The sequence below is a fragment of the Natrix helvetica genome (genome assembly GCF_964273705.1).
Source record: "Natrix helvetica genome assembly, chromosome: W".
Classification (NCBI taxonomy): domain Eukaryota; kingdom Metazoa; phylum Chordata; class Lepidosauria; order Squamata; family Natricidae; genus Natrix; species Natrix helvetica.
In genome coordinates, this window is record NC_138555.1 from 66195057 (window position 1) to 66218106 (window position 23050).

The following is a 23050-nucleotide window of genomic DNA, read 5'->3' on the forward strand; positions in this document are numbered from 1 at the left end:
CTTTCTCATAAAGCGTTATTCGGAGTGGCACGTTTCTCTCACGTCTGATGCTGACGATGTCGTTTCCCAAGTTGCTTAATAAGCACGTATTGCGAGAAAAAGGGGAAGGGGAGCGGCCGTTTCTAAATCACTTTGTTCGTATTCCAGAGGCTCCTATTACGTTTTTGTGGAAAGACCAAAAAAAAACAACCCCAGTAACAAAAAAATAATAATCAAGAATAATATGTTTTAGTTCTAACTTCTTGGGGCCATCCACATTTTGAGGGGAAAAAAGCCCAGATCCCGCGAGAACATGGCACTAGACCTCGTGTAAAAAAAATCCGGCTATGGGGGAGCGCGTGCGCCTGTATGAGAGCCGGATGTACGCGCAAGCACGTGCATGTTCTCGCGATATTTGGAGAACTAGGACCAGGTAGACAGGAGTTGGGGGAGAGGACTCCCCGAGCTGTACTAAACGAGCCACGGTGTCGGCGGCTGGAAGGAGGACAACGACGGCGAGTTTTTTTCGTATTCTCGCAAGAATTAGTGGCTAACCTTTCCTTCCTCTCCCTTCCCCCTAATCTGGAAACAGCGGCGTTTCGTTCCGGGAAGTAGGTGGAAAAAGATGGGGATCCTGGCTTGCGGAACTTATTAGGAATTCAGGCTGAAGAAGGGGGTCTTCCCTTAGGAGCGGCTCATTGGACTTGGTTACGGGCCTCCAGGATTTGGCCAATGAGCCTGGGCGGGCTGGAGGGTGTTCATAGTAAGGAAGTTCTCAGGAAGTTAAGGAGATAGCAAATAAATTCAGACCCCACTTTAATTTTGTAAGGACTTGGGCCCTTTAGTTAATGACAAGGCAGCCTTGACCCAAGAGTCCACTGCTTAAGTACTTCAGGTGACTACTATTAAGGGCCCCCTGTTAAAAATCTGCAAGTGAACTAGTTTCTTTCCAAAACCTTTTGTTTTTGAAAAGTTCAGCTTCTTGCCTATTTACAAACTGGGGTTTATTTGTATTTTTACCCCTTTAATCAACCCTTTTGGGCATTTTATATCCTAAAACTAGGAGTTAATTGAGCCCTGGAATTAAGGAAGAGCAGGTGTTTACTTGGTTAAAAAACCTTACCTTTCCTTCCTACTTGTGTGGGATTAGAGTATATTTTCACAAAAAGTTATTTTTCTCCAGTTTGAAAGGTGGGCTCAACTCAGTTTTAGATCTATTTCTGAGACAGCTTTATCTTACTATATGTTTGCACGTTATTTTAGAAACTGGCATAGAGCAGACCCCATCTATCCTCATGTAAGTGGGTTGAATGTAGGACTTAGGTAACAAAAGAGAAAATATCCCTTCCATCGTGGTGTGTGGGTGTCTTGAAGATTTGGGCTTTTTGGAGGATTCCTCCCTCTAAGCACAGTGGAGAAGGAATGCCAAACCCAGAGAGACATGGGGGCAACGTGGGAGGAGGGGAGTCTTTGCATCAAGGTGCAGTGTCCAGCAGTGGGAGCTCAAACAGAGAGAGGCACCGGATTTCTAAGCATAAAAGACACAGATCCAAGCATTCCAAAGATTCACTATTGCGGTCCCAAGAAGGAGGCGCAACACTTGGCAGCATGATCAAGCCATTGGTAGAATATGACGATATCAGCTCTGATTCTGACACCTTCTCAGATGAAGCAGTCCTCAAGTTGGAACGTAGAGAAAATGATGAAAGGAAAGCTACATCGGACAGGAGTGATCAATTACATAGACAGCAGCAGCACCACAAGCATGTCCGTGACTTGATGAAAAGTAAGTTGGGGGACAAGGAGAAGCGACTGGACAGGAATCAAGAGTCCTCAGGCAAGTTGAGTTCTAGTAAAGATAGAATATCTGGGATTTCCAAAAGGCTACATGAGGAGAATGATGACCATTCATCTAAGTCATTCAAGAGTACCGGTAGTAGCAAAGAGTCTCGGTCAGCCAAGCTGCATAAGGAGAAGTCTAGGAAAGAGCGGGAGGTGAAATCTGGTTACAAGGATCACAGTAAAAGTCATCGGAAAAGAGATGCCCCCAAAAGCTACAAGTCACTGGACAGTCCAAAGTGGAAATCCAGATGTCCACACTATAAGTGGTCAGATAGTCCCAAACAAGATGACATTCCCTCAGGAGCATCTGATATACAGGACTATGACAACAGCCCTCCGCTCTCACACACATCCAGTAACTATGATTCCTGTAAGAAGAGTCCTAGTGTATCCTCACGACGACCGTCAGTCAGTCCTCCATATAAGGAACCTGCCTACCAATCCAATATATGTTCTCCCAGCCCTTATGGCAGGAGACAGCTGTCAGTCAGCCCATACAGCAGGAGGCGTTCATCCAGCTTTGAAAGGGGAAGTGGTTCATACAGCGGAAGATCCCACAGCCCATTCAATCGAAGGAGCTCCAGCAGTCCTTTTGTTTCCAAGCGGTCTCTGAGCCGTAGTCCTGTTTCCAGGTATTTGGTCTTTGTACTTAAATCAGAACTGTTGGGCCTCTCAAGTACAAACATAACTGAAGGGGCTATTGTCCCAGAATCTTTGTTATTGTCCCTCAAAACAGAAAATAATTTGTATTCCTCTGTTCCATGATTCTTTAGGGTAGCCTTTCCCACCATGATTTGTCCCTAGGTGTATGTTATTTACACCTGCTATTACAAAGTAGTATCCTCATGCTAGTGAGACTGGAGTTGGAGTCTAACACGTACTCCTGGGCCATTGTAGGTTTTCAATTTTTATAAAATTAAAACTGGAAAAGGTGCCAGAATGGTCTTACTAAATATGTGAAATTCAGTGTTGCAAAGTACTTTCTTTTTTAGCAAAGAAAATGAGGTACACCACTTAAGTATACAGTATTAAAGTTTCAGATTTTATCAGCCTTCATGGTGTTCTGTTCTCAGCTTTATGCTAGTAACAAAATGGACAAGTCCCAGTGGATTTAGTTATAGTTCCATATAGTTTTGCTTTGATAGTTTTATCAGAATTATTTTACTAGATTTTTTTAATGGAGATAGACATACTTTTGATAAACCTTTAGATAAACAACAATAGTTAGGTGCTCAAAAATAACTTGATTTATGAATACCATAAGGCTGTGATGGCGAACCTATGGCATGCGTGCCACAAGTGGTACGTGGAGCCATTTCTGAGGGCACGCAAGGCGTTGCCCTGTCAGCTCCAGCGTGCGTGCGTGTGCTGGCCAGCTGATTTTCGGCCTTGATTTTCAGCTGTTTTTCGCCTTCCGGAGGCTTTCCTGAAGCCTCCGGAGGGTGAAAAACCGCCCAACACGCAAATTGAAAGTTCAGGAACAGACTTCTGGTTTGTGCATTGGGCAAACACTTTGGGGGCAGTGGAGGCCATTTTCACCCTCCCCAGGCTCCTAGAAAGCCTCTGAAGCCTGGGGAGGGCGAACAACGGGCCTACTGGAAGTCAGAAAATGGGCTGTTTCTGGCCTCCGGAGGGCCTCGGGGTGGGGGGTCGGGGGGAGGCCATTTTTGCCTAGAAAGCTCCTAGAAAGCCTCTGGAGGGCGAAAAATGGACCTACTGGAAGTCAGAAAACGGGTTGTTTCTGGCCTCTGGGGTGGCGGGGGGAGGCCATTTTCACCTTCCCCAGGCTCCTAGAAAGCCCCTGGAGCCTGGGGAGGGCAAAAAATGGACCTACCTGGCCTACTGGAAATCGTAAAACGGCTGTTTCCAGCTTCTGGAGGTCTTCCAGGGGCTGGGGGAGGCTGTTTTCATCCTCCCCAGGCTCCAAGAAAGCTGTGTACACATGTGCAGGGCAGCAAGGTGGGGTCATGCATGCATGCCCAGGGGGCACAGCGCAGGGGGCATTAAATTATGGGGGTGGGCACGCAAGCGCACGCGATAGCATGCACATGCATGATTTTGGCACCCGAGGCGAAAAAGGTTTGCCATCACTGCCATAAGGGAAGTCAGTGTAGCTAAAATATTTTTATACTACTCTTTGTGAACTGTAATTTTAACTACAGTATTGAAACCTAAAAACTGAAAGGAACTTTGAAAATAGAGTTCCTTATCAATATTTGTCACTGATTCTAAACTTTATACTGTTCATCTTTAAATAAGAATTCATTCTGCTAATAGTTTTGAAGATGTTATTCTCTCTTTATAATGTGAATGAATGAAACTGCTAATACTGGTTATCACTGGACAATAGAGAATTAACATGTCCATGGATATGTTTCTATCATTTCTGTTAACACTTCAATACAGCAGTCCCCAACCTTTGCAGCTTGGCAGCTCAGCGGGGTGGGAGAGAGGGAACCAAGCTGTGCAAGTGGCGGGCCGGCACGCATGCATGCGCAGCTCAACTTGCACAACTTTAGCTGTGTGTGTGTGTGTGTGCACATGCACCGGCCCACCGCTGCTCACATGGCCCGGTTGCGAATAAGCCATATGCCAGTAGTGGGCTGCGGCCCAGGGGTTGAGGACCCCTGTTTTAATACACAACTTCAACATTTGAGCTAAGCTCTCTGTTCAGTGAAGCAGTTAACACTCTGGCAGTGCTGAACAACAGTCTTGTCCCATTGTTTTGAATATTTAGAGCAGTGTCCCCAACCTTTCCAGCTTGGCAGCCTGGTGTGTGTGTGTGGGGGGGGGGAGTTTGGGTGTGTGAGTGGTAGGCGTACACATGTGAAGCTCCGCTCGCACAAGCGGCACATGCACCCTCCACTCACGCAAATGGAGCTTTGCATGTGAGCAGAGGGCACTTGAGCAGAGGGTGCTCGCGCTTGCACACAAAACTCCACTTGTGCAAGCGGAGAGTGCTCGCGCACGAACCTCCATTCATGTGAATGGAGCTTTGAGCGCAGGTGCGCTCTGCTCGTGTGAGCACAGCTTCACACGTGTGCGCTTGCCCATTTCTCTCGCAGCCCAGCTTCGAACGGGCTGCAGCCTGGTAGTGGGCCGTGGGTCAGGGACCCCTGATTTAGAGGGCTCATACCTTCCTAGTTGTGAATTCTGGATGGTCTTCATGCATCGTGTCTCTCACAGCTCCATTCTCTCTGCAGTGGGATAGTTAATGACCTCAAGAGAAAGTATATAATAGTTAACGTACAGCACTTTGTATGGATGCAGTGTTGTGAAACAAGTATTATTGATTACTAGCCAAACCGCCCACCAAGTGTGATAAGAAAAAAAGTATCATTAGGTAGGTTCTTTGTATTGTATAATTTTCCTTTGGACCATGGAGAGAGAGAGTGCGCGCGCGTGCACACACACGCGCACACACACACACCACTTGGTGTGCTACATTTTGAATCCAATATTTTTTTTCCCATGGTTAAGGTGGTTGGTTCAACTCTGGGCAATTAATTTTAAATAATGTAGGACAAATGGAGCTGCTGTTTCCTGCTCACCACAGACCAAATGTCAGGAAAGCATCTCGATGTCTATTGAGAAAGAATTAGTATGAGTAAACATCTGATCTTAACTATTTTTTGAAAATATATTTATTAAATTTGTTTGCCACCCATCTCACCACAGGGCTGATGAAATCTTTATGATGTGCTGGGTAAAGTGGGTTTCAATAGAACAAACAAGAACAAGTATTGTATATTTAAATATGTGAAACTGCAAGGGGGTATCTCATTCCTGTTCATTTTTTATATTTTCTTAAATTTCACTTCATAGTCTTTACAAAGTTCTGTCTGGTGTACTAGCCACTCACCTGCTACATATGTTGGGTTCTGCAACTCCTAACCATTTCTAACTTGTATTCTCCACCAGAGTCTTCTATAAAAAACATGCCCGTCCTCTAAACCAGGGGTGTCAAACTCAGGGCCTGTGGGCCAAATCTGGCCCACAAGGTGCTTAAATCAAGCCCTGAAAATATCAAAAGACCAGCCCGTGGTGCCTCTGTCAGCCAAAACGGGCCGTGTGAGGCTTCCACACGGTCTGTTTTGGCCAGCTGAGTGCTGCAGGACTGGATTACAATTATGTGGCCTAAAGTAAGTGCCCGATCTGCATAGAAAACAACAAGCAACATCCTATGCTAATACTACAATTTAATGCCAGATTTTACATACTGTAGGTCCATTTAATCTACAATCAACAATCTATAATTGACAGCCATTTCTACAGTATTTACTATCCTGGAAATTTACCTCTGCTGCTAGATCTTGTATTATCATGTTATTTATGCTACTTTATTTTGACACCCCTGCTCCAAACTGACTGTTTGTATTAACTGGAGAATGGCTCATTATAATTGGGCTAAAATGTGGTAGAATACACTATCAATGTATGTGTCTGTAGTGAGTTTAAGAGCTACTGTATTTTTCGGAGTATAAAATGCACCTTTTCCCCTCAAAAAAGAGATTGAAAATCTGGGTGCGTCTTATACACTGAATACAGCATTTTTTTTGCCTCCTGAAACCCTGCCCCCTTCACCAAAATAGCTGTGCATAGCTTGTAGGAGGCTTTCAGAGAGCTCCTGGGGGCTGGGGAGGGCAGAAATGAGCAAAAAATGGCCAGTTTTTTGCTCAATTCCCCCCCCCCCCCGTCCCCAGGAGCACTCTATAAGCTTCCTAATGCCCTTTTTGGGGGGGACAAAAACGGGCCCGTTTTCGTGAAAAATGGGCTGTTTTTGGTCCCCCCCGGAGCACTCCACTAGCCGCCTAAGGGTTATTCATGCCCTTTTTTTGAAAAAAAGCGGGCCCATTTTTCGAAAAACGTGCCTTTTTGGGGAGGTTTGCAGAGTGCAAAAACTTTTTTTTTTAATTTGCCTCTTCAAAACCTTGGTGCGTTTTATACTCTGAAAAATGCGGTAATTCTCAAGAACCAGTGTTGGATTCCTAAATGGGCAGGGATTGGCAGACTGCTAATTTTATTGAAGTTTGTAGAATGGGATATGGATCACTAGAGTTCAAATGTCCTGTGAAGGATTTAGTTGCAGATTTATTAGTACACTTTGGTGACCTGAATTCTGGGGAACATGGTGGGGTACTGTGAGACTAGGCTGAAGCTACCATAGCTAAAGGTGATGAAGGCACATAAGCGGGGAGAACAGTAAGGCAGAAACAATCCCTTCCTTCCTTCCTTCCTTCCTTCCTTCCTTCCTTCCTTCCTTCCTTCCTTCCTTCCTTCCTTCCTTACTTACTTACTTACTTACTTACTTACCACAAGGTAACTCTGAGCAGCTTACAGCCATAAAAGCTAAATTAGTATACTAAAACCATAAATAAGTTAAAACAAGCCAACAACTGTGATCCAATTAAAGATTGGGAGGGTGGGTGTAGGATGTGGGAGGGGAAGGTGGGATCTGCTGTTAATCGCTCAACCACCTCCACTGTGATGTTCCCCAATTGGAGCCCCAGGCTAGCTGGCTCTTTAGGCTGCTGAGGAAGGTCAGGAGTATTGGGGAAGACTTCACATGGGGGGGAGAGATGTTTCAAAGGGCGGGTGCAACGGCAGAGAAGGCCCTTCTGGACCCCACATGCCCGAATAATCAGGCCTGCAGCATGACTCCTCTGCCAGCATGGGTGGGTTCTTATCTAAAAGATCCCTACAGGGAGGTAAGGAACCAAATCAAAAAGGAAAAAAGTCACCTGAACCAGACAAAGGAAGTTGGACTTGAGTACATTGAATTAACCCCCCTCCCCATTTCATCAACAGCTACCAGACATGTGAATCAACAAAGCAAGGACTTCTGGGGATAAAAGGGGGTCCTAAAGCCCGTCCAATCCTTGAGGTCTGTTTGGATCCAGACTTGGTGGCTTCTGCCCCTCTAGCTAGTACTGACAGCCTAGTTGAGGAGAACCTGGGTAAGAGTGTATGTGTATGTATGAGAAAGAGCAAATGTACATTGTAACCAGTAAAGTTTTGCTGTTATTTTTAAATTTACTGGCGGTCTGTGTATTCCAAAGAACCTGTTGTGCCTCAGTGTTTGGAGGAAAGTGATGTGTGTGTGTGTGTCCCCAATGTTATTTCCCAGTCGTTGACCAGGGATGTGTGTCTTGTCTGCTTTAGTTGCACCTGTCTGGAAAAACCAGGTAGAAAGCAAGGGGGACTTACAAGATGTACATTCTTTGACAGGTCTGTGAATGTTTGAGTGAGTGACCATAAGCTGAACCTGGGAGCACCTGTAACAGTGCCCTCTTGGATTATATGAGGAAGAAATGAAGAATATTGTATTCTGTTTATATATTTACCTTACCTGGAAGTGTGCCCTGAAGCATACATAACATTTGACTGTGGTTGGATTCACATGTCACTTAACCTTGTGGAGGTTTGTTTCGTTATGACTGAATCCAGCTATTGTGGTCTGCACACTGTGGTAAAATTAGGCCACCATAGCTTTTAAAACAAACCACACTGTAGTGTGATGTGTGAACTCAATCACTGAGTACATTTCAGCCAAAACAAAATAGTTTTTATTAAAGTAATACGACACTTTTTATTGTTGGATTCCTGTAGATAATTGGTGATTCCTAGTAATGACACTCCTCATTGCAAAGAAAAATCCCAGATCTGGGCCCCAGTTAAGTTACATTCAAGAAAGAATATTCCTCTTTGTTCTTGATAAGAGGTCTGTCCTTATGTTTCCAAAATAACATCAGTAAATATGGCTTTGAGGTCGTTCCATGTCAAGTGGTCTGGGGCTCCCTACTCAACCATCACAGATTTTGATGACATTTTGTGTGAATATGCACACACATCCCCAATGAACATTGGTAAAGTGTTACATTTGCCGATCCAATACTTGCGGAGATATAGTCATTTGTTTGACCCCCTTCTGACACTGAGGTTTCAGCAAATTTGAGACATAATGTCTCTGGCAATATATCTCTGGAAGGAAAGTTATGCGAAATGTGAAATAACTTAGCAACACAAGGTTTTTGAATATAAACTTTCTTCTGTTTCTATTTCTATCATTAACACCCTCCCCTCTTCATCTGCATTTTTTTTTTTGCATTTATCCATTCTTTAATGTATATTGCAATTCCTCTTTGTTTTGGTTGTGCTAGTGTTGTAAATAATTTTCCTAATTTTGGATATTCTAGTAGCTTGTTATATTGGCTTTTGATATGTACCTCTTGAAGGCATGTCCATATTCATTTTTTGTAATCTAGTCAAAATTTGCCTTCTCTTTTCTGGTGAGTTTATTCCATTTATATTTAGTGAGAATAGCTTAATTTCTTGTTCCATTGTGTTACTTGTGTGCCGCCCTTAGTTTCCTTGCATTTCTTGTCTGTATTCCTATTCTACTACCCTCTTGTTCTATTTGTTCTCTTTCCTGTTTTCTTCTTTCTTCTCTTTCTCCTTCCCTATTTTCAACTGACTGTTCTTCTTGGCTTCTACTCTCTGGTTCCTGTCTACTCTCTTGTTCTTCCTCGACAGTGAAGTGATGTTCAAAGAACTCATGCGCTTTCTCGACTGTGTCTATTTTATATCTTTTTTCCTGCCAGGTAATCATCACTCCCTCTGGTGTTAACCATCTAAACATTACGTTGTACCTTATTAATTGTTGTGTAAGGAACTGATATTGCCTTCTCTGGTCTCTCACTATTTTCAGGATTTGTCTCAGAATTTGTATCTCTCTTCCTTTATATGTTATTTGTTCTTCTCTCACTTTCTTATATACTTCATCTCTTACTGATTTTCTAGTAAAGCATACGTGGATTTCTTTTGGGAGCATGTGTTTCCTGGTGTAATTTGTGTGGATTTGGTACACCTCGTCTATATCCCTTCTCATTTCTTGTTTATTTATTTGCAATAAGTTTGCTACAATCTCTGTAATTGTATCCCCTAAATCCTCCTCCTTTTCTTCTACTTTATTTTGAAAATGCAGAAAGAAGCCATCTTTTTCCATTTCTAAAAAGACCCCCCCCCCCCCAAATTCTCTGTTTAGTGTGGTCAGCTTCTCATCTACCATCTCCATTCTCTTCTCTGTTTTTTCTACCTTTGTTTCTACTTTTTTAATTTTTTGTTCATTTTTTTGTTATTTCACTTTGTATTTTCCCTATTTTATCATCTATTCTTCTAATCTCACTTTTCATTTCTCCCATTTCCATTTTAATTTCTTCATGTTTTTTTCTAGTTTCTTCGTGGCTTTTTGTAATTGTTTCTTGTGTTTTCAACTTTGTTTGTTGTATCATTGCTAATGCATCTTGCATACACTAAAGGTTCGTTGTTGAGCTCTCTCTCTATACCCAGTGTACTCTCAATTGTGCGCTGATTTGAGGGTGAGGATGTTGCTGATGCCGGGTTGGATGCTGCCTTCCTGTTCATTTTACTAATTGTTGTTGTTGTACTTGACATTTTTTATTTTAATTTCCTTACAATTTTCCCCCACAATAACATATGCTTCTCTTCTCCCAGTACTTATTTCCACCCTCTTACCAGCCCCTTCAATCTTTGGACTTTTCCTCATGCACAGTTTAATTCAATTCAATACAATTCAATCTTACAATCTAACAACTTAATTTCTATATATTCGAGTTTGTATGCAAGTCAATACACACAATATTCACGCAATGTTCAATATATTTAACCTAACACGTTCTTGATTCGATTCATATATAATCTTATATTGTCTCTTTGATAACTACAAACTATCACCCCCACCTAAACACTATATTACTATTTTTCCTTTATATTCTCAAAATATGCAATATATTTAGACTAATAAATCCTTAATTTTAATTCTTATATAATATATCATCGATTTATAACGTTAATAATTTCAAAGTATCACCAATAGTTCATATATCATCTACACTCTCTCTTCCAAATACAAAATGGTTCAATACAATTCATCAATATTTCATCTCACCACAATTCAGTTTATATTTATATTTCTTCTTTCAATGTTCTCCTTCAATTCTTTTTAATCCAATTTCAGAGACCACAAAATTGCTCTTATCAATTTTTCAGCAGATTGCATCAGCCAGTTGATCCAGTTTTGTTACTCAGTTCTTATTTCTCTCTCCACTAGATGGCGATGTTACTCTTCTTTCGTATAGGCTTTTTTTTTCCTGGTCAAAAGTCTGATCTTTACTTTTTTTTTTTAAACAAAATTTTATTGGTTTTTTAAAAAAATAAACAAGGAAAGGGGTAGTGGAATAAGTTACAAATTTTGGCAGTTACAATATGCAGGAGGTGGTCCCTCCCCCCGTACTCATACATTTCATTTATTAATACATTAGATTATTACAAATCAATGGTATTTTGTCAGCATATAAACTTTTATCTTCAAATAATTTCAATCACTTTACATCAAACAGATTTTCTTGTTCATTTTTGTGATCTGAGTTTTCTCGATGTTGCCCCTTCTCCCCCCGCCAGCAGAGCTCCGGCCCCTCCCGTGTCTTGTGTATCTGGTGTAGTATCATCAGGCTTATCTAGGAGGGCTCTATTTTTTCCATAAAGGCCTGAGCCTCTATGGTTGTATTAAATTATTTTTTTCCTTTCAGCCAAGTAAGGGAACGGGGGAAAGTTTCCGCCTCACCACACAGCAGCTGCGTCCTTCAAATCTTGCTTTCTTCCAGCTGCCTCATTGCGAAGATGCTGCGGCTCCTCCCCTCTTGCCTCCCGGTGCCTAGGGCGATGCGGGGAGCCCCCCCCGGCCGCCGCCGACTCAGGGGGTCCCCCGCTACTCCGCCCCCTCGGCAGGAGCCCCTCCAGGGCGTCCTGTGCCCCCCGGATCAGTGGGGAGCCCACCAGGAGCGCGCGGGGCGAGCAGAACCTGCCCGTCGCGAACCGCAGCTGGAACCGGAAGTGCCAGGCTGATCTTTACTTTTCTACACCCATCTTTCTCTCAAGTAATCCAAAATAATTCTCTCCCCGTCTTCATTGTTGTCACTGTCTTGTCTGGCTCCAATTTCTGTTTATTGTCCAAATCGCTCCAACACTCCTTATTCCATTCCGTTCTCAAGTCATTCCAAGTCGTTCTATTGCTACAGGAAATTGTGTGCTTTTCCTCCCTCCTTATTTATCCTCCCAATATTGAGCTGTATCCAGCTCGATTCAAAGCTTTGAAATTCTAGCTCAAAGAGTTTTTAGTAAAGTTTATACTGTTTTAGTTGTTTTAAATGTTCTCACCAATGCTGCTGTGTTGCTATCTTCTCTTCCTCATATGCGGCTGTCACCACTCAGGATTGGCCATGCCGCTTTCTTCTCCGGTGATTCCAAGGGGTTTCTCTCGTCCAGTAGGAAAGTTGCTTGCCTCCTCTCCGTCACCCGAGCTCCCCCTCTCTCCTGTTGATCCCTCCAGGTTCAACTTCATCCTTTTTCAGGATCTTCGCTGCAGAAACTCGAGCAAACCTAGTGGAGACACCATTCCTTCGCCCGCTCTGAAGTGACGTCACCACAGGAAATCTTAAATATAAAATTTCATTCTCCTACTGCTTTCCAATAGTTCACAAATTGAGTGTATAGTTGACGTTTTTTGTAAAAATGCTAAAAATAGGGTATTTTCAGCCCGCTTTTACAGAAAAAGATCTTCTGGAAACTCTATGAAATCATTCTCATTAGAAAGAGCATGTTTCAAACCCCCTAAAAAGTAGGGTTGGTTTTTCATCGCTGATGTATAAAGCCCTAAAAATAGGGACAAAGTTGAGGACGTTGTATGGTAACATCACATGCATTCTATTATTGTTTTGTCTTGTTTGTTTTATATAGACCTCATTATTACTGTTATATTGCATTGGTCCATGGTGACGTTGTCACTACCAGTTCAGGCACTTGACCCAGCAACCCCATCACCATAGGGGGCATGCCCAATAGCCGTGCAATACCAGCCACAGGTGGGTTTACTGGTTCAGGATCCCAAGCCTGTAGTTCTGTTTCTTCCTCGAGGTTCCAAAGCCTTGTGTGGGTATCTGTCTGGTTCCCAAGCCGACAATTGGACAGCTTATCCTAGGTTCCCAAGCCTAAAGTGGGTATCTTATATGGTACCAAAGCCAAAGTCCGTACTGTTCGTATGAGATGCCAAATTCCAACGATGTTATTGAATTTACACTCTACGTTCTTTGTTGTGGCCCAGCAGGAGCCGTTGGAGCTGCCACCAGACTCCGACAGCGAGGGTCCCTATGAGTCGGCTCTGGAGGACCCTGGGCAGGGTTCTGACTCTGAGCAGGGATTGGAGAGTCTGGTCGGCCACCAGGAGGCGCCTGGGGTATGGAGCAGCGGTGAGAGCCAAAGGAAGGGGGCTCCTGATGCCATGCCTTGGAGCAGTGGGGAGGAGTCACGGGACAGTGACTCAGACATCAGCAGGGAGTTCTTAGATGCTCGTTACCGCCGCGCCCACAGGCGCAAGGAGCAAGGGCGCAGTTACCGGCGGTAATTGCTCTCAGCTGTTGATAAGTAGACTCCTCTTCAGGCTATAAAAGGACTGATTGTGCATACACCCTTTGCAGAAGTCAACGTAGGAACTATTGAGAAAGTTCCGTCTTGTGAGCTTGGCATGCTGGATAGCTGCTATCGTGTGTCTGTGCCGCAGGGTTCTGAAGAGTCTTGTCGTGGTGGATTGCTGCCAAGGATCTGTCTGTCTGTCGGTGCAATAAATCCTGTTGAAGTAGTTTTGGTCTGGAGTGTATTCTGTGTTGGCGAGGGAAGAAGGGGGTCAGAACAGATTGACTTCTGCCCCAATCGAAGCTCCATTAAGCTGAAATGGAGCAACTACATGCTGAGAATGCCCTCTTGGCACAACAATTGGCTTTGTTGACTGGACAAATAGCCCAGGGGCTTGCTAACCCCCCCCCCCCAGCCAAGGAGGAAATGTCCAGTGGCTACTGCAGACAGGTTTGACGGCAACCAAAATATGTTTGCAGCGTTCTTGGGACAATGCCAGCTGTTTATCAGCTTGAGAGTGGAGGACTTTCCCACTGACCGGACAAAGGTGGGATTTATTATCAGCTTGCTCTCAGGCACAGCAGCTAGGTGGGCCATTCCCTTGCTCGCTCAGCCGAGCCCTCTGCTGGATGATTTCCAGGGTTTTTGTAACCATCTCAGGGTGATGTTTGAGGATCCCGTTAAAGGGGAAACAGCCACCAGACTCCTTAAGTCTTTGCAGCAGGGGTGTGGCTCTTTGCAGGATTATCTCAGCGAATTCCGGCTGCTTAGTCAGGACTCTGCTTGGAATGAGCCAGCCCTCATGGACACTTTTCAGGACGGGCTGTCAGATGACCTGCAGGATGAGCTGGTGAGGGTGGACAGGCCTCCAACGTTCGACGCGCTGGTTCACCTGTGCCTCCGGATAGACGCCCGGCTGCAGAGGCGGAGGCCTCGCCGCGCGTCCCAGGAGACTGCTAGGGTGCCGGTCCCTCAGGAGACTACAATTGCACGGGAGGAGCCCAGGGAATTGGGTGCCGCCAAACTCCGATTGTCACGCACGGAGATGGACAGACGGCATGCAGGGGGGTTGTGTTTTTACTGTGGGGATCCTGGACACCTGGCTTTGGTTTGCCCCAAAAAGGGTAGGGGGGCTGCGCAGCCTGCGGCCTCCCCCTCAATTCCTAAACAATGTGTAGAGAAACGGGCGGAGCCCGATCTGAGGGAGACTTTTGGTTGGGCGCAGGCCGGAACAGAGGTGGAGGGGCCTCCACGGCACATGATTTTAGCATCGCACATTCTCTTGTCGGGTAGTCCGCAGGGAATTCCAGCCCATGCCTTGGTCGATTTCGGGGCTACCACGATCTTTATGGATGCGGCGTTTGCTACTAAATACAACGTCCCTCTGTGTCCAGTGGACCCACCAATGCGTGTTGAGACCATTGACGGTCGGGTGCTTCTGTCTGGGCCTATCAAGGCCGCCACGCAGCCTTTGCGCCTGATCCTCGGGGAGCATGAGGAGGCCATCCAATTTTACGTGGCTTCGGGCCTGCATTTCCCCGTGGTGCTGGGCTTGGCTTGGCTGCGGGCGCACGACCCTCAAATCTACTGGTCGCAGAACTTGATCACGTTCCTGTCCTTGCAATGCGTCGACCACACCCGTCAGGTTTGTGCGGCCCAGGTACCCAGTTCACCCGAGGTGACCGTGCCGCCGGATTTAGCGGAGTTCGCGGATGTCTTTAGCGAACAGGAGGCGGATCAACTGCTGCCGTACCGGCCTTATGACTGTCCCATTTACCTGGTACCCGATGCGAAACTCCCGACGGGTCGTTTGTACTCCATGTCTGAGCCGGAGTTGGCCGCATTGCGGGACTTTATTGACAAGAACCTCGCCCGGGGGTTTATCTGGCCTTCGTCCTCGCCCTTGTCTGCCCCAGTTTTGTTCATAAAAAAGAAGACCGGGGATCTGAGACTCTGTTGCGATTACCGGCGCCTGAATGCCATCACGGTACGTAACCATTACCCGCTGTCCCTGATTCCTGAGTTGTTGGAGTGGCTCCGGGAGGCAACAGTGTTCACGAAACTGGACTTGCGTGGGGCTTACAACCTGGTCCGAGTCAGGGCGGGGGACGAATGGAAGACGGCCTTTGGCACCCGGTACGGACATTTCGAGTACACGGTCATGCCGTTCGAGTTGACCAATGCCCCAGCTGTCTTCCAACACTTCATGAATGACATCTTCCGGGACCTTTTGGATCAGTTTGTCGTCATTTACCTGGATGACATCTTGATCTACTCCACGTCCCGGAGGGATCATCAACATCACTTCCGTCTGGTCTTGCAGCGACTCCGAGAACATCGCTTATTTGCCAAGCTGGAGAAGTGTCAGTTCTGGCAGACTACCATCGAGTTCCTGGGGCACCATATCTCCCCTGAAGGAATTGCAATGAAGCCAGGCAAGGTGGAGGCGTTACGTAGTTGGCAACCTCCTCGATGTATGAAGGATGTTCAGCGACTCCTCGGGTTTGCCAACTATTACCGGACCTTCATCCCCAGGTTTGCTTTCTTGACCGCGCCCCTCACTCGGCTCCTGCAAAAGAAAGTGCCGTTTCGCTGGGGGCCCATGGAACAACAGGCGTTCGTGGCCCTGAAGCGCGCTTTTACGAGGGAGCCCATCCTGAAGCACCCTGATCTCCATCGCCCATTTGTAGTAGAGGCGGACGCGTCTGACATCGCGGTGGGGGCGGTGTTATTGCAGGCTCACGCCCCTGATGGTACCCCTTTCCCTTGCGCTTACTACTCTCTGAAACTCAATCCGAGCGCAATTATACCATCTGGGAGAAGGAGTTGTTGGCTATCAAGGTGGCGTTCGAGGCCTGGAGACATCGCCTGGAGGGGGCCAGGCATCAGGTCGAGGTCTGGACGGACCATCGGATTTTGGAGTTCTTGACGACAGCGCGTAAGCTGAACCAACGCCAGATCCGGTGGTCTCTGTTCTTTGCCCGGTTCTAGCGCAGGACTTCCGCAGCGCGGGACTTCGTCTCTGAGCTTCAGGCAGTCCACCAAGTGGTGCGCCGCTATCTGAATCAGGCAAAGGAGGACTACAAGCGGGTAGTGGATAAGTCTCGACGTGCGATGCCGGAATTGGCTGTGGGGGATCGCGTGTGGCTGTCCAGGCGGCATCTTCCGTCCCACCGGCCGACGAGGAAGTTGGACCACCGGTATCTTGGGCCGTTCCCTGTGGAGGCCGTTATCAACCCGGTGGCCTATCGCCTGACCCTCCCGCGCTCCATGCGAGTGCACCCGGTGTTCCATCGCTTGCTCCTGATCCCTGAACGGTCGGCTTGTCCCCTCCGACGTCCCTCTTAGCCCCAGCCGTCTTCGCGTGAGGTGGACACACAGCCATCGCACAGAGTGACCCGGATCCGTGACTCGAGATGGCTCAAGGGACGGTTCCAGTATTTGGTTGACTGGACAGACGAGGGATCGGACGGGGGGACCTGGACCGATGCGACGGCTGTGCATGCACCTGCTCTGGTGCGGGCCTATCATGTGCAATTTCCCTCGAGGCCGCATCCCAAGCGTCAGACCCGGGGGAAGGGCCCTGCGGTGAGGGATAGTGTTGTGGCCCAGCAGGAGCCGTTGGAGCTGCCACCAGACTCTGACAGCGAGGGTCCCTATGAGTCGGCTCAGGAGGATGTGGAGGACCCTGGGCAGGGTTCTGACTCTGAACAGGGATCGGAGAGTCTGGTCGGCCACCAGGAGGCGCCTGAAGCATGGAGCAGCGGTGAGAGCCAAAGGAAGGGGGCTCCTGATGCCATGCCTTGGAGCAGTGGGGAGGAGTCACGGGACAGTGACTCAGACATCAGCAGGGAGTTCTTAGATGCTCGTTACCGCCGCGCCCACAGGCGCAAGGAGCAAGGGCGCAGTTACCGGCGGTAATTGCTCTCAGCTGTTGATAAGTAGACTCCTCTTCAGGCTATAAAAGGACTGATTGTGCATACACCCTTTGCAGAAGTCAACGTAGGAACTATTCAGAAAGTTCCGTCTTGTGAGCTTGGCATGCTGGATAGCTGCTATCGTGTTTCTGTGCCGCAGGGTTCTGAGAGTCTTGTCGTGGTGGATTGCTGCTAAGGATACTGTCTGTCGGTGCAATAAATCCTGTTGAAGTAGTTTTGGTCTGGAGTGTATTCTGTGTTGGCGAGGGAAGAAGGGGGGTCAGAACAGTTCTTTAGTGTCACTTCTGGGAATTGATAATGTCGACCTGACGATTGTAACTGTAGGCGCTGGAAGCATGCAAATAAGATGTGGTTTTGGAACCCAACAAACATCTTGTCTTTCAGGCCAATAAAATGAATGAGCAGGGCCTCGTGAATGCATAAATGTTACCGATGCATCATTTTGTTCAATTGAAATTTCCACAACGTTGCCTACCAACCATTTTTTTGTCATAAATGCAGGCAACATAACAAACATATGTCAGCCAATTTTAAATTTGGATCGACGGTATTGGACATTTTGGCCAGAAAGTTAATTGTGTCATTTGAAACTTTGCTGACAGAAATTGAATTTGAATCAGCTGGCACAAAAAGGTGATGATGTCTTATGCCAGCTATTGTGCTGCTAACTTTCCATCTTTCTTCTTGCAGCATCCTACTTTCTTCGATTTCTTTCTTCGGAATGTATATATATTTAATTCTGTGAATGTTTCTGTCTCAAAAGTTGAACAGATCTGTCGGCATCAGTATTTGGTCGGTTGAGGGTCGCTGGAGGCTGGCTCAAGCAGCCAAACATTTAGTCGTGCCGCCAACTCCGTTGCATGGTGATTTGGTGAAACAAAATCACATGGTGAAACATTCACAGAATTAAATATATATACGTTCCAAAGTAAGAAATCGAAGAAAGCAGGATGCTGTAAGAAGAAAGATGGAAAGTTAGCAACCCAATAGCTGGCAGAAGAGATCATCAACAGTTTGTGCCATTTGATTCAAATTCGATTTCTGCCAGCAAAGTTTCAAATGACATGATTAACTTTGTGGCCAAAATGTCCAATACCGTCGATCCAAATTTAAAATTGGCCAACATATTTCCCGCTTGTTATGTTGCCTGCATTTATTACAAACAATGGCAACGTCGTGGAAATTTCTATCGAACAAAATGATGTGACAATGTCATCATGGACCAACGTAATATAATAGCAGTAATGATGTCTATATAAAACAAACTAGACGAAACAATAATAGAATGCATGTGATGTTGCCATACAACGTCCTCAACTTTGTCCCTATTTTTAGGGCTTTATACATCAGCGATGAAAAACCAACCCTACTTTTTTAGGGGTTTTGAAACATGCGCATTCTAATGAGGATGATTTAACAGAGTTTTCCAGAAGGTCTTTTTTTTGTAAAAGTGGGCTGAAGATACCCTATTTCTGGCATTTTTACAAAAACCGTCAAATGTACACTCAATTTGTGAACTATTGGAAAGCAGTAGGAGATTGAAAAGTTATATTCAAAAACCTTGTGTTGCTAAGTTATTACACACAAAGTTTCACGTTTCTCCTACCTTTCCTTCCAGAGATATAAAAAGCCAAACTTTAACTTTTTTTCGAGCTGCAGTCATTTTCGGCCAACTTTGCTCCAACTTATCTAGGTGGAGATTGCTCATGAGAATGTTTTTATTATTTTGTTTAATAGACCACAAAAAGTTTTACAAGATGGCCAAGTTTTGTTTCTCTCAATAAATTATTCTCTCAATAAATTATATTTCAACGTGTAGTCCTCAATAGAACTGCACTCAACATGTAGTCCTCAATGGGACTGCATCTACATTGAGGGAAGTATGCAGTGGAGTACCCCAAGGCTCTGTTTTAGGCCCAGTACTCTTCAACATCTTCATCAATGATTTGGATGAGGGAATAAATGGGGAACTCATCAAATTTGCAGATGACACCAAGCTGGCAGGAATAGCCAACACTCCAGAAGATAGGCTTAAGATACAGAAGGATCTTGACAAACTTGAACATTGGGCACTATCTAATAAAATGAAATTCAATGGTGAAAAGAGTAAGGTTCTACATTTAGGCAACAAAAACAGAATGCACAGGTACAGTATAGGTGGTACCTTGCTCAGTAGTAGTAACTGTGAAAGGGATCTTGGAGTCCTAGTGGACAACCATTTAAATATGAGCCAGCAGTGTGCAGCAGCTGCCAAAAAAGCCAACACAGTCCTAGGCTGCATCAACATAGGGATAGAATCAAGATCACGTGAAGTGTTAATACCACTTTATAATGCCTTCGTAAGGCCACACTTGGAATACTGCATTCAGTTCTGGTCGCCACGATGTAAAAAAGATGATGAGACTCTAGAAAGAGTGCAGAGAAGATCAACAAAGATGATTAGGGGACTGGAGACTAAAACATATGAAGAACGGTTGCAGGAACTGGGTATGTTTAGCTTAAGAGAAAGAAGGACTAGGGGGGACATGATGGCAGTGTTCCAATATCTCAGGGGTTGCCACAAAGAAGAGGGAGTCAAACTATTCTCCAAGGCACCTGAGGGTAGAACAAGAAGCAATGGGTGGAAACTAATCAAGGAGAGAAGCAACTTAGAACTGAGGAGAAATTTCCTGACAGTTAGCACAATTAATCAGTGGAACAGAAGTTGCCTCCAGAAGTTGTGAATGCCCCAACACTGGAAGTCTTTAAGAAGATGTTGGATAGCTATTTGTCTGAAATGGTATAGGCATTCCTGCCTAGGCAGCTGGTTGGACTAGAAGACCTCCAAGGTCCCTTCCAACTCTACTATTTTATTATTTGCGAACCCCAAGAGGTGGAAGAAACGGAAGCTGAGGGGATTTTTATCCAAATGTTTTACATTGTTTTTAGGGGGCTCCAGGGAGGGGGGTGGGTTAACCAGGCCGGGAGGGAAGCCAGCGCCAGACGAACAGGTGAGTCCAGGAGGGAAGTGAGCGGGGTGGGGGGGGAGAGGGAACAAATTATTCCAGCAGAGGGTTGTTTTATTACATCGGTCGCGGGGAGGGGGGGATGCGAGGACAAAAGAAGATCACAAGGTCGGTTGGGAGACCGTGGCTGTTGGTTACGCCCGGTCATTTGTACCAACCCCCGCAGACTAGGTGGTCAGGAACTACAGAGCCAGGGCCTGCGGCTGATGCTTTGCAATGCAAGGTCCGTAACCAACAAGGCCCCCCTCATTAGCGAGTTGATCTCCGAGGGGGAGCTGGACCTTGCAGGGATAACGGAGACCTGGTTGGGCCACGAGGGTGGTTTACCCCTCGTGGAAATGTGCCCACCGGGTTTCCGTGCTTTCCATCAGCCTCGGGCCCTGGGTAAGGGTGGTGGGGTGGCGGTCGTTATACGGGATGGTCTAGAACCGAGAGAGTTCACTGTTCCTCAGATACCCGGTTGTGAATCCCTAGGTGTGAAATGGGGCCCAGGGAGGCAGTTGGGCCTGCTGATTGTATACTTGGCTCCTCGCTATACATCAGCGGCCCTGCCCGAGCTCCTCGAGCTGATCTCAGAGATGGCGGTTTAGATCCCCAGGCTTTTGGTCATGGGGGACTTCAACCTGCCGTCGACGGGAGCAGCATCTGAGGTGGCTCGGGAGTTCATGGCTTCCATGACAGCCATGGGCCTGACCCAATTAATTCAGGGCCCCACACACGAGGGCGGTCACACACTGGACCTTATTTTTGTATCTGAACAGTGGACGAGTGATCTGGGAATAGGGGATTTAGTTATTACTCCCCTGTCATGGTCAGATCACTCATGTCTCCGGCTCGACTTCCCTGCCGCTACCCCCCACCGCGAGGAGGCGGAGCCAGCCTGTCCAAGCTGGTACCGCCCCAAGCACCTGATGGAACCGGATAGGTTCCAGATGGAGCTTGGGCCACTACCTGTAGCCCTGACCCGCGCTCGGTCGGAGGACCTAGCGGCCGCCTGGAATACGGCGGCGGCTGGGGCCTTGGACCGGGTTGCGCTTTTGCGACCTCTCCTGCGGCAGCGATCCACCCGAGCTCCTTGGTATACCGAGGAGCTAAGGGTGATGAAGCGCCATAGGAGACGTCTAGAGAGCAGGTGGAGATCCTCACGCTCCGAGTCTGATCGAACACAGGTAAGAGCCTATTTACGGACCTACCTTGTGGCATTGAGAGCGGCCAAACGTAGACATTGTGCCGCTCTTATTGCGTCCGCGGATAACCGCCCTGCCGCCCTGTTTAGGGTGACCCGCTCTTTCCTGTCACAGGGGACGCGGGGGGCACCCTTGCAGGGTAGAGCAGAGGAGTTTGGGGAATATCTGCAGGACAAAGTCGCTCAGATCCGGAGCGGATGGGCCCCCTCCAGTGGGCTGGACGAGCCGTCAGCAGTGAGTCTTGTGAGACCATTCTGGGAGGAGTTTGACTCTGTTGCCCCCGAGGATTTGGACAGGTTGCGTGGACGGCTGCGACCCACCACATGTTCAATGGACCCGTGTCCCTCCTGGCTGGTACTGGCATCCTGGGAGGTGACCCGAGGCTGGCTTCTGGGCCTGGTGAACGCCTCATTGGGTGAGGGATCCTTACCAACTGCCTTGAAAGAGGCGGTGGTGAGGCCCTTACTCAAGAGGCCTTCACTGGACCCAATGGAGCTGGCTAATTATCGTCCAGTCTCCAACCTTCCCTTTTTAGCGAAGGTTGTTGAGAATGTGGTGGCACAGCAATTTCCACGACACCTTGACGAATCCGAATATCTAGACCCACGCCAGTCCGGCTTCCGACCCGGGCACAGCACAGAGACAGCCTTGGTCGCGCTGGTTGATGATCTCTGGAGGGCCAGAGATAGAGGTTGTTCCTCTATCCTGGTCCTATTAGACCTCTCAGCGGCTTTTAATACCATCGACCATGGTATCCTATTGCGCCGGCTGGAGGGGATGGGAGTCGGAGGCACCGTTTTACGGTGGTTCGGCTCCTACCTCTCCGACCGGTCGCAATGTGTGTTGACGGGGGCAGAGGTCGACCCTGAGGCCACTCACTTGCGGGGTGCCGCAGGGGTCGGTCCTGTCGCCCCTCCTGTTCAACGCATATGTGAAGCCACTGGGGGAGATCATCCGTGGTTTTGGGGTTGAATACCATCTGTACGCTGATGACACTCAGCTGTACGTTTCAACCCCAAACCACCCCAGCGAGGCTGTCGAAGTGATGTCCCGGTGTCTGGAAGCCGTCGGGGTCTGGATGGGGGACAACAGACTGAAACTCAACCCCTCCAAGACTGAGTGGCTGTGGCTACCGGCACCTCGGTTCAGTCAGCTGACTCCAACGCTGGCCATAGGGGGCGAACAACTGCCCCCTGTGGAACGGGCGCGCAATTTGGGCGTCCTCCTAGATGCCCGGCTCTCAATGGACGACCATGTGGCAGCCGTGGCAAGGGGGGCGTTCCACCAGGTTCGCCTGGTGCGCCAATTGCGCCCCCTTCTGGACCGGGATGCCCTACGCACGGTCACTCATGCAGTGGTGACGTCTCACCTGGACTACTGTAATGCTCTCTACATGGGGCTTCCCTTGGGACGCGCCCGAAGACTGCAGCTAGTCCAGAACGCAGCCGCGCGGGCAGTCATGGGGAGTACCAGGTACTCCCACGTAACACCGCTCCTGCGCGAGCTGCACTGGCTACCTGTGGTCTTTCGGGTGCGTTTCAAGGTTCTGACCACCATCTTTAAAGCGCTCCATGGCATAGGGCCTAGCTACCTGCGGGATCGCATCTTCCCA

At 47.3% G+C, this 23050-nt stretch overlaps 1 protein-coding gene across 6 annotated transcripts in view; it reads left to right on the forward strand.

Annotated features, from left to right (window-relative positions):
- The first annotated feature begins 349 nt into the window (after positions 1 to 349).
- LOC309400790 (cyclin-dependent kinase 12-like) overlaps positions 350 to 23050 on the forward strand; it is a 175644-nt gene continuing 152943 nt past the window's right edge. For all 6 annotated transcript variants that reach the window (XM_081969457.1, XM_081969453.1, XM_081969455.1 and 3 more), the window contains exon 1: positions 350 to 2453. In XM_081969457.1, coding sequence (XP_081825583.1) covers positions 1402 to 2453 — 1052 coding nt within the window. In that variant the 5' untranslated portion in view covers positions 350 to 1401. The remainder of the gene's footprint in view (positions 2454 to 23050) is intronic.